Raw genomic sequence first — 13,807 nt, 5'->3', positions numbered from 1 at the left:
TGAGATTTTAGAACTAACCATTCACACAACCCAGCATGGGTGCCAGCAAAGTAAGGTCCTCTCTTGGAAGTAACACTTTTCCACAGCTGTCTCCCCATGTCAGAATGTTCCTCTGGCCCTCCGTCGAGATTTATTCTGGCGGGAAAAGCAGTGGGCTTGGAGTCATGAGGTCTGGGCATCAGCCACTGGTGCCAACGCTGACTGCATGATTTTAGCAAAACCATTCAACCCGTGTGGCTGCATTTCCCATCACCTGCCCTGCTGGCCCCCTAGGGATGTTTCAAGGTTAAATTATCTCACAGACATGAAAGTGCTTTAATGCCTGAGGGGGAAAGGGTGCTTTCTAGAGCAGCAAAGTGGTCTATGGAAAGAGCCTGGGGCCATAGAGGAGGCCTGAGTCCTAGTCCTCTTTTTTTTTTTTTTTTTTCCTTTTTGCGGTATGCGGGCCTCTCACTGTTGTGGCCTCCCCCGCTGCGGAGCACAGGCTCCGGACGCGCAGGCCCAGCGGCCATGGCTCACGGGCCCAGCCGCTCCGCGGCATATGGGATCCTCCCAGACCGGGGCACGAACCCGTATCCCCTGCATCGGCAGGCGGACTCTCAACCACTGCGCCACCAGGGAGGCCCCCTAGTCCTCTTCTACAAGCTCCCTGGCTAAGCCTCCAGGAGTCATTACCTTTGCTGTGACTCAAGTGGCAATAATAATACTTGTACTCTTTCCTGTATGTCTGTAAAGATCAAACAGTAACAGGAGCATGCTACAAAGGTTAAATTTCCAGAAAACTAGCTCTTCTTTTATAACTAACTTTGACATCATCCTTGCCAATTTCCAAGTTACCAATAAAGAGAAAATAATCCATCTGGCCAAAATATCCTGCTTTGAAACATGACAAAGGCAGCAATGGGCTGAAACAATGGGCTGTTTTTGGAAGCATGCTCTGCTTAATTTTCATTTCAGTGAAAACACTGAAAGTCGCTGCTTCCAAACCAACATGTTGTTACATAAATTCAATGTGTTGTTACATAATGTTTACTTAAACATTTTCCTCTAATAAAGCAAACAGATATTTCCCATAAAGATTATTTTAATTCATTAGATTAAGAGGGACTGGGGTTTCCCTTCTTCCCCCTATAAGTTTCCCAAGGCTTCCCGCTACCTTGCGGAGCCTGGCCCCGATCCAGTAATGCACACCTGGCCTCATTCCATCCAGGTCCGTATCCTAGACCTGAGTGATGGGGAGCGGAGGAGAAGGAACAGGATCCTGGAAGTCAGCAGCCTCTTCCTATCTGTATTTCAACACATAGACCATGACTGTGCATCTCAGTCAGCTTACAGACATGCTTGGGAGGAAAGTCATAAAGAAACGTTTTCAAAGTTTCTGTTTATTCCACATAAAAACCATAAAATAGTTAATTTAAAAATCCAGCAGGTGTTTCACGTATTTCATAACTATTTGTTGAATCTACACCACGTGAAAATGTCATACCAGATAAATGGGAGCCCACGTGGGAACCACTGGGATCCCCTCAGCTCTCTTACAATAAATATTTATGACTAGTCATAGGGACACTGGCAACGGTTGATGACGGTGAGATCTTCGCCTACCAGGAGCTTTACGTCTACTCCGGGATACAAACAAATAAGCAGGCAATTGCATCAAACAGTTCGTCTCAAGACGATCTCATCCTTGAGGAACAGAATAAAGTGTTATTTCCCCTTGGCCCCCACTGCACTTATCTCGTGAAGCTGCAAAGATTTTGCCCAGATCCCAGCTACAATACTTATTCCCTCTGTATTATGCCAACTTACTTCTTATCTGGTTTACCTGTTCCATATCCCTCAAAAAAAAATTTTTTTTTAAGTTTTACTTTTCTAAGTATTTGCCACAGAACTGAGCACCTCATTGACAATGATAAATGCTTGTTAAATGGATGTTTGGGATGTGCACAAAATGGTTAGTATTTTCCAAGGAAAAACACGGTCACCGCCCTAACGGAAGCACAAAGTGCTCTGAGAATTCAGAGCGGGGAGGACCTTACAGGGATCTGGACTGGACCTTACACACTCAGAGCCACTTGGCCAGAGATGGGGAGAAGGGCATTCCAGAGAGAGGAAAGGTTATGAGCAACAGTGCCAAGATGAGGGGAGAACAAGCATGACCGGGGAAACAGAAAGGATCCGGATGGCCAGCCTTCTGCTACCCTCTCTTCACTTCACTTGACTTCCCCAATTTGGCTCCTAGTTTGGGGGCTCATCTCCACCCTCCTCATGTGCCTAACGAGGAAATTTCCTTGTTCTTACAAATGGCACAGGAGGGCTTCCCCGCTGGTATTTAATAAAAAAGAAACGAGAAGCTGTCACTGCCATTTGCCTCTGTGACCGGAGTGTGGTGTGTCTCTGCTACCATTTACTGACCAGTTGGGCCTCCAAGTCACCACTTCAGGACATGCTGAGCCCCTCTTAAGAGTCGGGCCTGGACATGTCATCATCTGGCTCTGAGCAAAGCCAAGGCAAAGCCAGACTCTCGCCCCTTCTGGAAGTGACATCCTTCTTTCTTCCACGGTCTCCCTTATTTCCACTAACCTCCAGCAATGCAGAAATCACTTACTGGCATGTCCTGATATAAGCTGAAATTTTTCTCCCTACCACCTCCACTCCACAAAACATGTTGCTCTAAGAACTGCTCTCATCACGCCTTCTCTTTGTGAGCTCCCAAACATTTCACGTACACAGCACGTGGTTAATGAATGAGTCAATAAGCCTCCTTAGGGAAAGGTACATTTTTCTCCCCCCATGTTCTCTGAAACCCCCTCTGCAGGAAAGGTGTGCTAACACGGCTCGCACCACACCGATGACCGGAAACCCAAGTATCAGGTGGAGGTGTTGGTTTCTATAGTATCTGGTAAGATTCAAGAAGTACTGCCCAGCAATGTTCTAGAAGTCAGAGGCCAAGGAAGGAGCCCAGAGCTCTACCACTTTCTGTTTGGCCGCCTTGGGCAAGCTGTTTACTTCCGCTGGGCCTCGGTTTCTTCCTGGTGGTGGCGGCAGTTGCGGTGGCAGTAAATAAAAGCGTCACCTGCTTTCAGGCTTATAGATGGGATCAGAGATATAAGTCCTTCATCAACAACTGGAAGTCAAGACAGATATCAAGTGGCATTATTATTATTCTAATAAGGGATTATTAAATTCTAGTGAGTTACCCTTACTTCTCCTTTTCTCCAGGAAGCAAAGCCCGGGTCAGGTCAATAGAACTAATCAACCATAGAACTCTCAGGACAACACACCATCCCCAGCGTTCTCCATCCGGCTTCTTAACTGCAGCAATGGTGTCACTAAGCGTCTGAAAGCCAACGTGCCAGCAGAACTCAGAGACATAAAGACCTCTACAAAATGTGAAAAGCTGTATTTCAGAGTGAGGGGAGGTGAGCAAGGAAAGAAAAGGACTTACTGGAGAGAATGAGTTTATATTCTGCCATCAGCTGACAGTGGGAAAGCACAAGTCTCCCTACTTTCATGACCTCTGTGCTGAAAACCAAATTTTAAAATGACATCCTACTTGCGTAGAAACACTTAAAGTAGTGAAGTTCAGTAAACAGCTTAAGGAAATTACAATTTGACATGTACATTGAGAAGAAGCTGGCTATTCGAGCACACGCTGAGGTGGCCCGAAGCTCTGGTCTGCTCCCCCGTCAAAGCGGAGGAAAGGCCTGAGTGTGCAAATCAAATTATTTAAATCTGAATAAATCTTGGGTTAAGCACATCAGGTGTGTGAGAAAGTACAGCCAGCCTCCTCAAACGATTTTAAGTCATCTTCTGTTTGGTTAAGGGAAACCCAATCTTTTTGTCCCATTTCAATCCTTTTACAGGAGATTAGGGATTCCCCGACAGTAAAGATTAATTCAGCAAGACTGGAAATTACAGCTGGAAAATCCCAAGGTCCAACATAGAAGGGAAAAAAAAAGTTGGGAATGAATGGAGCTTCAACTGCTTGTGTTTTAGCTTCTACAATGGCTTGGGTTTGGTAGAGGGTTATGTCTGAGAAGCTGCATTATGTGGAGGAAAACTATACAGACTCCCAAATCACTTGTTCCTAAAACTTATGACTCCAATACTCGTTATTAAATTTCAGTCAAGGTAACTGACCATTGTGGTCTCATTTTTCTCATCTGTAAAATGGAGATAATCCTTCCTTCCTTATAGGGTACACATGAAAATTAAATGAGATAGTATCTGTAAAGCTCCTAGCCCTCTTTATCTGACATACAGGAGCCACCCAATACACGGTGGCTACACATCCTTTTCTGACTTTTAAGGATGATATTCCAAGGAATCCCCTATTTCTCCTAAGAAAACACTTTGATTTAGCTTTTCTTCAAGATGGAGAGAGACAACAATTACAGGGGAGGAGGTACAGAAAACCAAAAGGACCTTCCAAACAGAGTGAGTGTTCTGACTTTTTACTGCCAAGAATTAGAATTTGATTTGTTCTTCATGTGTTTATAAAAATGGGTTACAGTTTGTCTCATTTAAGCTTGTCACAATTTTTCAAGAAAGGCCGAATACTGATACAAACAGTACTGAAAGGCAGAAAAGGGAGAACTACCACATCTCTGGGGTAACCAGTCAACCCAAGAAAAGCTTGAACATATTATTCTTTTACTCACCATGTTTACACTAGGATAGAAAACCACTACTCTTTGGGGGCCACAAATATTTCCTGTCTTTTCAATTTAGCAACTGAACATACTTTTCCACCACCATAGACTGCAGTGCAGGAAGACAGAGTGAATTCCTCTGAAACATGAGATGTTTGGTCTAAGAAGATAACTAAAGACCTGACTCTTAGCTGAACTACTACTAAGAAATGAAGACAAGTTCTAAACTTTTCCGATCTTTCTGTTTCAAAAACAGAGTCAATGGTGGTGTCATTCCCTATTACTTCTGGCCGAGCTGCTCAATTAGGGTGGGACAAGAGGACAGCTAAGCCCCACTCACCAGGCTCCTTCATGAGCAAGGCTGCTCAGTGGAGCAAGGTGGGGACTGCCTGGGAATTCTGGCCACTCATGGGATTCTCATGCCTCCACTTCACCCGCCCGCCCCCGCCCAACACACTTCCAGTTCCCGCAAATATTTGAGGTTTGACCAAGTTAGGATAGGTCACTGCTGGGTCATTCAGCATCTAAAATTTGCCTCTAACCAAAAAGAGCTCAGACTAAGAGAATCATTTTAGTATTCAAGGTTATCAGAGGAAAATAAAACAAAAGCTCTGCTGCCAAGAATTTGAGTCATTTCTCTATATACAACAACTTCAAGGCACCTCCTCTTGGCTGGAAAAGAAATCCCTTGGGTGACTTATTTCGGATCAAAGTCTTTCTGAAAATAGAAAACTCTACATTTTCTAAGGGATAGATCACTGTCTGAAGTGAATTTCATTTAACTTAAAGTTTTATGCCAACTTAAATACACTAAAACCCCAATGCTTATAAGAAGGCATTCACCTCTTAGTTGCTTATAGGTACATGGAAAAGCTATTATGGGGATATCAGCTCAACTATAAAATGGAACAGTCATGCATAATGACAAAAACAGATACAAGTCATAAATTGCCTTTTCCCCTTCGGAATCCATGCAGGCAGGCACTCCAGTACATTCTTTTGTGCAAAGATAAAACTTTTGCCTTGAATAAACAGTGGCTTAGTCTCATTTGAGCCTTATAAATAGACTGCCTACAAAACAAATACAAACAAATGCTGTTTATCTTAAACAAAAGGCAGATGGACCCCTCTGCCCTCAACCAAGTCACAGTATATATGATAGGAGGCTGGCCAGTGGCAGGGGCTGGCTGAGAATCCCTGGGTGCAAGGACACAAAGTCAGTTTCCACTGGATCACTGCTATGCCCCAAATCTGGTTTCCTGGGCACAAAGGGCCAGTGAAAGGTTCTCTCGGAAGGGAAGTGGCTCCTCCACATACGGTACCCCAAACAGAGACCAAAGAACAAAATCCCATCTAAAGTGCTAGCTAGCTTTTCTACTGAACTATGCAAACAGTCTCAATTTCCCTCTCTCTCTTCCTCACTTAACTTGCTTGTATTTATCTTCAGACGGTTTTCCTAAAAGCTATCGAAATTCATTCTGAGTCGAGGCAGGGCTCTTTGCTTTTCTCATTGTTGTTTTTACTTTTTAACATATAGAGGAATGTCTAGAACACATCAAGCAGTTAGCAGTACCTCCAAAGTGCAACTAAAAATGAAAATTCAGTCGCCATTGCAGAAGATCAGGTGCTGGCTCCACAGGTTCCTGGTTGACCCTGGGGAAGTCACCTTACCTCTCTGGGCCTCAGTTTCTTCACTTACATACTGGGGCTAATACTGCCTGTCCTATCTATCGACCAGGTTATTCTGATGATCAAGTGATATCACATGAGTAAAACCACGTTTGCAATCACCAAGGGTCTTACTGTCTATAAAGGAGCTGGCGACGGTCATAACTAATCCCACACAAGAATGACCATAACCAGCACCATTTCCTGAGGGCCTGCTTTGTGACATAGGTGACGTGACAGCAGTCACCTTACAAGCTAACCAAGTGATGCCAAATAATAAGCTTCTGGTGGGAAGCTAACAGTAAGTAACTTTTCATATTCTCTATAGTGCCTGGAAGAAAGCCTCACACACACAAAGGAGAGACGTCACAGAGGGGAAAAAACAAGGCCTTTAGAATTAGCTGGACTTGGTTTCATACTCTGTCATTTCCAGTTGTATGACCTTGAAAAAATTGTTTAACTTCTTTAAGTCTCAGTTTCCTGATTTGAAGAATCGAGATGAACATACCCAAGACAATGTACGTAAAGAGTCTATCACAAGGCCTGACAAAGAGAAGGTGCTCAATTAATGTTTATAAGTGGGTATGTTTTCCATAATGAAGCAGGGAGTTTCAACCCTGTTCCTGCACTTTTTTCCTACTAATGCTCTTTGCACCAAGAAATATATGAAGCTATTAGGTCTTTATCCAATTCATAACAAACAAAACTGATTTAAAACAATAAAACAATGGCTAAAGCTATATAGGATAAAATGTATTAACTAAAACTGACAGAAAATTCATATCTCCTTGACAAAAATTTAGATCTGTAGAATTTGAGGGAAATCTGGGCTTGGCAGAAATAAATGCTCTAAAGCCAAAGAGAAAGAAAGAAACCTATCATACAATTGTACAAGTTATCAGTAAAACTAACCTTCAGTGAATAATAAACCATGAATTCTAATTCCATGAACAACAACTGCCTTTGATGAAAAACTTTTAGTTAAAAACAGGGAAAATTATTAAAATATTTGCATTCATAAGCGTAGAGTCAAAACATAACTGAGATAAAAAAAGTACCGAAGATCAAAAGCACCCTATATCGCCTTGATAAAGACACAAAGAGAGGGATGGAAGGCAGGGCAGAACAGAGCACAGGTTCCATTAGTGATGATCAGAAGTGCTCCTCTCTTTTGCTGGAAGAAATTACGTACGCGATTGTCTTTCTTCCCTTAGGAAGACCAGATGACAGCTGTACAGAGAAAACACTCAGATTCTACAGGGGCAGAAAAGAGAATGGAATCATTTGTTCTACTGTTAACATCTGAGATTTTCTTGGTTTGAAAAGAACTTTCTTTACTTTTAAGAATAACTATGTAGGGCTTCCCTGGTGGCGCAGGGGTTGAGAGTCCGCCTGCCGATGCAGGGGACGCGGTTTCGTGCCCCGGTCCGAGAAGATCCCACATGGCACAGAGCGGCTGGGCCGTGAGCCATGGCCGCTAAGCCTGCATGTCCGGAGCCTGTGCTCCGCAACGGGAGAGGCCACAACAGTGGGAGGCCCGCGTACAGCAAAAAAAAAAAAAAAAAAAAAAAAAGAATAACTATGTAATTTTTCTGTACGTATATGAAAATAATCACAAAATAATCATAGACAGAAGGGAAATGAGAGTCTATCTAAGAGAGGAAATTTGTTCAATGAATATCTCCCCAATTCTCTGGCTTTCAAAGAGGTTAGAGGGTCTTGTAGATATTCAAATGACACCCAACTAGGGAAAAGCATGCTCTTTTCAATTTGTGCAGCAGAGGGAAACTGCTCCTCTGACATGGTTTTGGAATTTGAAATGCTGTGCTTTTCTTAAATAAATCATATTCCTAGAAACTAGGATTCCAGAGGCAATCATCCTGTCATGGCCTTAGGAATACGATCAGATCTTTGAGGGTCTACTCAAAGGGTTAGAGTCATTTTACCAAGATCCAGGCAAGGGAGTCATGGGATAGATGCTCACAGCTTGGTGGCTAATCCCTAAATCATATCACCTTAGATCTGGAATCCATAAGCTGATTTCTGGGGTTTGGGGGAACAGAAGAAAAGGCTAAGAGAAACAAAGGGGATAAAGGGCATAGATTACCTCCTAGTTCTGGTTCCTTGATGCTAATATGAAATAAATTAAATAACAGTTTAAAATGTAATGAGAAATTCCAGAAGTGGACATGGTAGACCTGAAATTAAAAATTTGCTGTGAATAATTCACAACATCTACCCACACACAGCTAAGACCCGCAGGTCTATCACCTTCTTATGTGACAGAATGAGTTCCCTTTTAACTTCTCACTGGGTTTTTACATCTTCAAATCTTTTGCTCCTCAGGTCAGTGGGACAGAGGAAATTACCATCACCTTCTCATAGATTAAAAAAAAAAAAAAATTCCCTCAAGATCAACAGAGGAAAAGATTATTTAAGGGTGGGAATGGGATTAGAACCCAGGTATTCGGACTACCAAGTGCCCTCAACGCTCAACCCTATGTCTACAATAATGATTTATTATCTCCTGGGAGGCATGAACCTCTCTGACAATCCAATAAAAACTTCAGATCCTTGCTTCAGGAAAATACACATATATACAATATTTATAATTAATTTCAAGAGGTTTATGGGGCTTCTCCACTACATTCAAAGCCTATTAAACCAAGGTTACAGGACTTCCCTGGTGGCGCAGTGGTTGGGAATCTGCCTGCCAGTGCAGGGGACATAGGTTTGATCCCTGGTCCGGGAAGATCCGACATGCCACAGAGCAACTAAGCCCGTGCACCAAAACTACTGAGCCTGTGCTCTACAGCCCAGGAGCCACAACTACTGAGCCCGCGTGCCACAACTACTGAAGCCCGTGCACCTAGAGAGCGCGCTCCACAAGAGAAGCCATCGCAATGAGAAGCTTGTGCATCACAATGAAGAGTAGCCCCCGTTCGCCACAACAAGAGAAAGCCCGCACGCAGCAATGAAGACCCAGTGCAGCCAAAAATAAATTAAGTAAATAAATAAATAAATAGCTAGACAGCTAGATAAATAAATTTATTTAAAAAAAAAAAACAAGGTTACAGCCCTTTTACTTTGCAGCCAAGTGGGGCTGGCTGGCTGGGGCTCGGCGAGGTGCAGTTCTGTCTTGTCTGACCCCGTTCTTTAACCACTGAAACTCAGGCACTCTTTTTTTTTTTTTTTTTTTGCGGTACGCGGGCCTCTCACTGTTGTGGCCTCTCCCGTTGCAGAGCACAAGCTCCGGACACGCAGGCCCAGCGGCCATGGCTCATGGGCCCAGCCGCTCCGTGGCACATGGGATCTTCCCGGACCGGGGCACGAACCCGTGTCCCCTGCATCGGCAGGCGGACTCCCAACCACTGCGCCACCAGGGAAGCCCTCAGGCACTCTTTAAAGGGATACTTCCCACAGGCCAACAGTTGATTACTGTGGTCATTTGCACTTCCTTAAACTCTTCTTGTGTACACAGAAAAGCAAACAAAACATTCCCCCAAAGCAACATTAAAGGTCTGATTTCAACCCACAAAACTACAAGAAAATGGAGATCTTTGGCCAAACTGCATACATGCAGAATCAAAGATGACCTGAATGGGCATTTAGCTGACAGACCTGGCTTTTGAAGCTACCATTTCCAAAATGAAGTGGTAATTTTAAGTCTCTTTACTTTCTCGTGATAGATATATGGACTAATTGTTATAACACACCCAGGGTTCCTGGTATCAAAATAAATTACATAGCAATTCCTCTGAGTAGCAGTCTGTGACGCCAATACTGATTAGCTCACTAAAGGCAAGAAAAAGCATGAAGAAGGACGCTGACCACATGGGGAGTAGGGTTCCCACTCAAGAGGCCTTGGGTCCTGGAAAACAGTACCCTTATGCAAATCCAACAATAAGATAAAGCATGATATCCAGCAAGACACAAGATCACTGCCACCCAGGCCTTCATATGGATTTGGGAGTGAGGGTGGAGGTAAGGAGTATGCTGCCCTTTCTTTCTGCTTACGTTATATTGTCATACTGACCCTTAAGGTTCAAAAACAGTTTTCCAGGGGAAACAGAAGAAGATGATGAATGAGATGTCCCCGAATGAGCGAGAATAAAGAAAGCGCCAACCCTTTTCACCGGGATGCTGCAGAGAAACTCTGGAGAAACCCACAGAAGGTCTCACCTGTGTAGAGCTCACAGGCAAGTTAAGTTCCCGATGTCTTCATTCTCATCCACAAGGGTAGCTAGAGGGTCCTAACAGCCAAACTGGCCCACACGGAGTGTGAATCTCCCACTCTCCGAGCCTGAGACCCTCCTCTTCTGTAGACTACAATATACTGGCTTTCATTTCAAGGCATTAATGGTTTCCTGGTGGCTAAAGTCTGTACATTTTACATTGATGTAAACCTAAGAGTCAAAGTGAAAACCATTTCTCTTGTTCAGTTCATGTTTACAAAGTTTTCATAAGGTCATATCTCATTTTATTCTCATAGTAAGCTATAAAGTCACGGCATATTCCAGGCTGAGGAAGGCCTTTCAATAAACCATAAGTGCCTTTTTTTTTTTTCAAATGAAAACAAAGCCCAGGGGTACAAAAATAAAGAAAGGAATTATAAAACCAAAGAGACTGTCCTATGTTAATTGTTTTTTTTTTTTTTTTTTTTTGCGGTACGCGGGCCTCTCACTGTTGTGGCCTCTCCCGTTGCGGAGCACAGGCTCCGGACGCGCAGGCCCAGTGGCCATGGCTCACGGGCCCAGCCACTCCGCGGCATGTGGGATCCTCCCGGACCGGGGCACAAACCAGTGTCCCCTGCATCAGCAAGTGGACTCTCAACCACTGCGCCACCAGGGAAGCCCCTAATTAGAGTTTTAAAAATTAAGTAAAATCTTTAAACTGAGCATTTCCAACTAAATTTTTTTATTGAAGTATAGCTGATGTACAATATTATATAAATTACAGGTGTATACAGGTAAATATTTTAACTGCATCTGTTTATATCAAGTTTAGTAGCAAAAGATCATTGAGGAATCTGTGTCACTTTTATGTTGCTGTCAGGGGTGAAGGTCCAAGGGCAGCATAGGCAATGATTCAAGGCAGAAATGTGCACACTCATTCAGACTATGACCCGGAGTCCATTTCCAAACCATGATTTAAAAATGGCAAGTCTCTTGCCTCTCTACCTTTCACCCTTTCTCTAAAAGTTAAAGAGTGTTGCCTATTTTGAACCACGAGCCAAACAGCACATTTTGTTCTGGTTTAATGTAAGTCCAGCAAAGGCATACCTCGGAGAGATTGTGGGTTCCGTTCCAGATCACCACAATCAAGCGAATATTGCAATAAAGTGAGTCACACAAATTTTTTGGTTTCCCAGTGAAGACAACGTTAAGTTTACACTACGCTGTCGTTAAGTGCACAACAGCATTATGTCTAAAAAAAAATGCATACATCTTAATTTAAAAATACCTTATTACTAAAAAATGCTAACCACCATCTGAGTCTTCAGCGAATCATAATCTTTTTGCAATATAACATCAAAGATCACCGATCACAGATCACCATAACAAATATAATCATAATGAAGAAGTTTGAAATATTTCAAGAATTACCAAAATGGGACACAGAGACATGAAGCGAGCAGATGCTGCTGGAAAAATGGCGCCGACGGACGTGCTGGACACGTGGGGTTGCCACAGACCTTCAAGTTGTAAAACACCCACTATCTGTGCAGCACAAGCAAACGAGATCTGCCTGTATTGAAAAACCTGATCTGACTAAAGAGCCAGCAGCTCTAGAAAAGAGTTTGGAAAACAGGAATCAATCCCCAACGTTCACACATTATTACCAAGAATGCTATGCGACACAGAAATGTTGCCGTTCAACTCTACCTCCTTACCTGCTCATCAAGATAAATTCCTACGTGGTACCTGAAAGGCTCTCTACGGTGAAGCCACCGTCCCAGTGGCCACGGCACTAGCGCACCTGTGACTCCGCTACAACAACGCTCTATGGTAGACAAGCGGGGAGCACAGGCGCTCTCCCAATGCTGGTTCATTCGTGAAAAGGTCAGTCTCTAGAAGGAAACTCTGTCGAGCTGACAGGAAGGGGAGGAAAGCAGAGTCTTTAGACGCCTTTTGCATGTTATCAAATAGCAACCCCCCTTCAACTACGTTCACCTGTTTCCGGCTTCACACGTAAAATCGGCTCCTGCCAAAAATTAAACTACGGAATAACAAGATGTCCACCAAACAGGAGGCCAATGAACAAAAAAGCCAGCTACACAGCAAGGCACAGCAGAATTACACTGCTGTCTTTCCGCTGCCGGACTCAGATGACTTAGAGGGTTGCTTCGCTCTAGAAGGCCGTACCACAGTTTGGACTTTATCCTGTGAGCTGTGGGTAATAACGGGTGGATTTTAGGCGGGAGAATGGCACAATCAAGTTCTATGTTTTATAAAGCGAGTTCATTCCGACGGCATTGTGAGAGCTGCGGTGGAGTCAGGAGGCTATGGCAGTGGGTGAGGGAAGAGACAACCAGAGCCTGGCTGAAGGCAGTGGGAACGGAGAGGAGGAAGCGGAGAGACTGCAGAGGAGCACCTGCTGGACTGGGGCCGGGTTACTGGAGGTGCGGGAAAGGCAGGGCACGTGGGTGATGAAGCCAAGGCCATGTATGTACCTTCTCACAACCTATGAACTCTAAAAGAAGTTAAGGTAACGTAGAGGACTCCTGAGGCTACTTACAATGGAATTCCACCTCTATTTCCTTACCTTGGCAGCAGAGTTTGATACTCCGTGTGTAACGTTTCTGATAAGGCCCCCAACATTTCCATACTTTATCAGTCCAGTCACCCCTTCAGAAACATCATTCAAAAGCCCCATGGGATTGCCAAGGAAGTCCACCGATCCCAGGATTCGAGCTGCCTGGCTGAGGAGTTCCTGTCAAACAGAGCAGGGAAAGAAGAAGAAAACCAGCGCCTGTTTATATTGGCAGATCGAGCATCCCAAGCAAAAAGGTTAGAAATCTCTCTTGTCCTCCATTCCCACCAACACCAACAATCACCCTTTAATTCTCATCAACTGTGAGCTCCTGCCCTTCGTGAGCTCTGCCCTAAACCTCTCCCAATACTCTCAGTACTCTTACACTCTTCGAAGCCATTCAGAAGAAGAAAAAAAAGCTATGAAACAGGTAAGACTCTTTACAAATACTTATTAGTATATATAGCACACTCTCCTTTCCATCGCTCTACAAATAGGGAATTAGCCAGCAGCGGGGTGAGTTTTAAAAGGAAAGTGAGGGAGGGAGCAGACCTGGAGCCCCCTCAGAGTCTGCCGAGCGGGTGGTGCATAGAGTGGGCACGTTCAGATCTACCCAGCAACCCCCCACTTCCTGTGTGCCCCCGCTGCCTGACTCCACAGTCCAGGGATATCTGCTATCTCACTCTCCTCACAGTGCAGTGGAAATATCACCGGTGAGGGAGGTCAAGGAA

General features: G+C 44.0%; 1 protein-coding gene across 4 annotated transcripts in view; it reads right to left on the bottom strand.

Annotated features, from left to right (window-relative positions):
• Window positions 1-13,807, bottom strand: part of VPS13D (vacuolar protein sorting 13 homolog D) — a 246,835-nt gene that overhangs the window by 78,076 nt on the left and 154,952 nt on the right. For all 4 annotated transcript variants that reach the window (XM_082615828.1, XM_082615825.1, XM_082615826.1 and 1 more), the window contains one exon: window positions 13,089-13,256. In XM_082615828.1, coding sequence (XP_082471954.1) covers window positions 13,089-13,256 — 168 coding nt within the window. The remainder of the gene's footprint in view (window positions 1-13,088; window positions 13,257-13,807) is intronic.

This window comes from Mesoplodon mirus (assembly GCF_964341445.2).
Source record: "Mesoplodon mirus genome assembly, chromosome: 3".
Taxonomy (NCBI): domain Eukaryota; kingdom Metazoa; phylum Chordata; class Mammalia; order Artiodactyla; family Ziphiidae; genus Mesoplodon; species Mesoplodon mirus.
The sequence above is the reverse complement of the archived record's forward strand: the minus strand, read 5'-3'. Positions and strand labels throughout refer to the sequence as shown.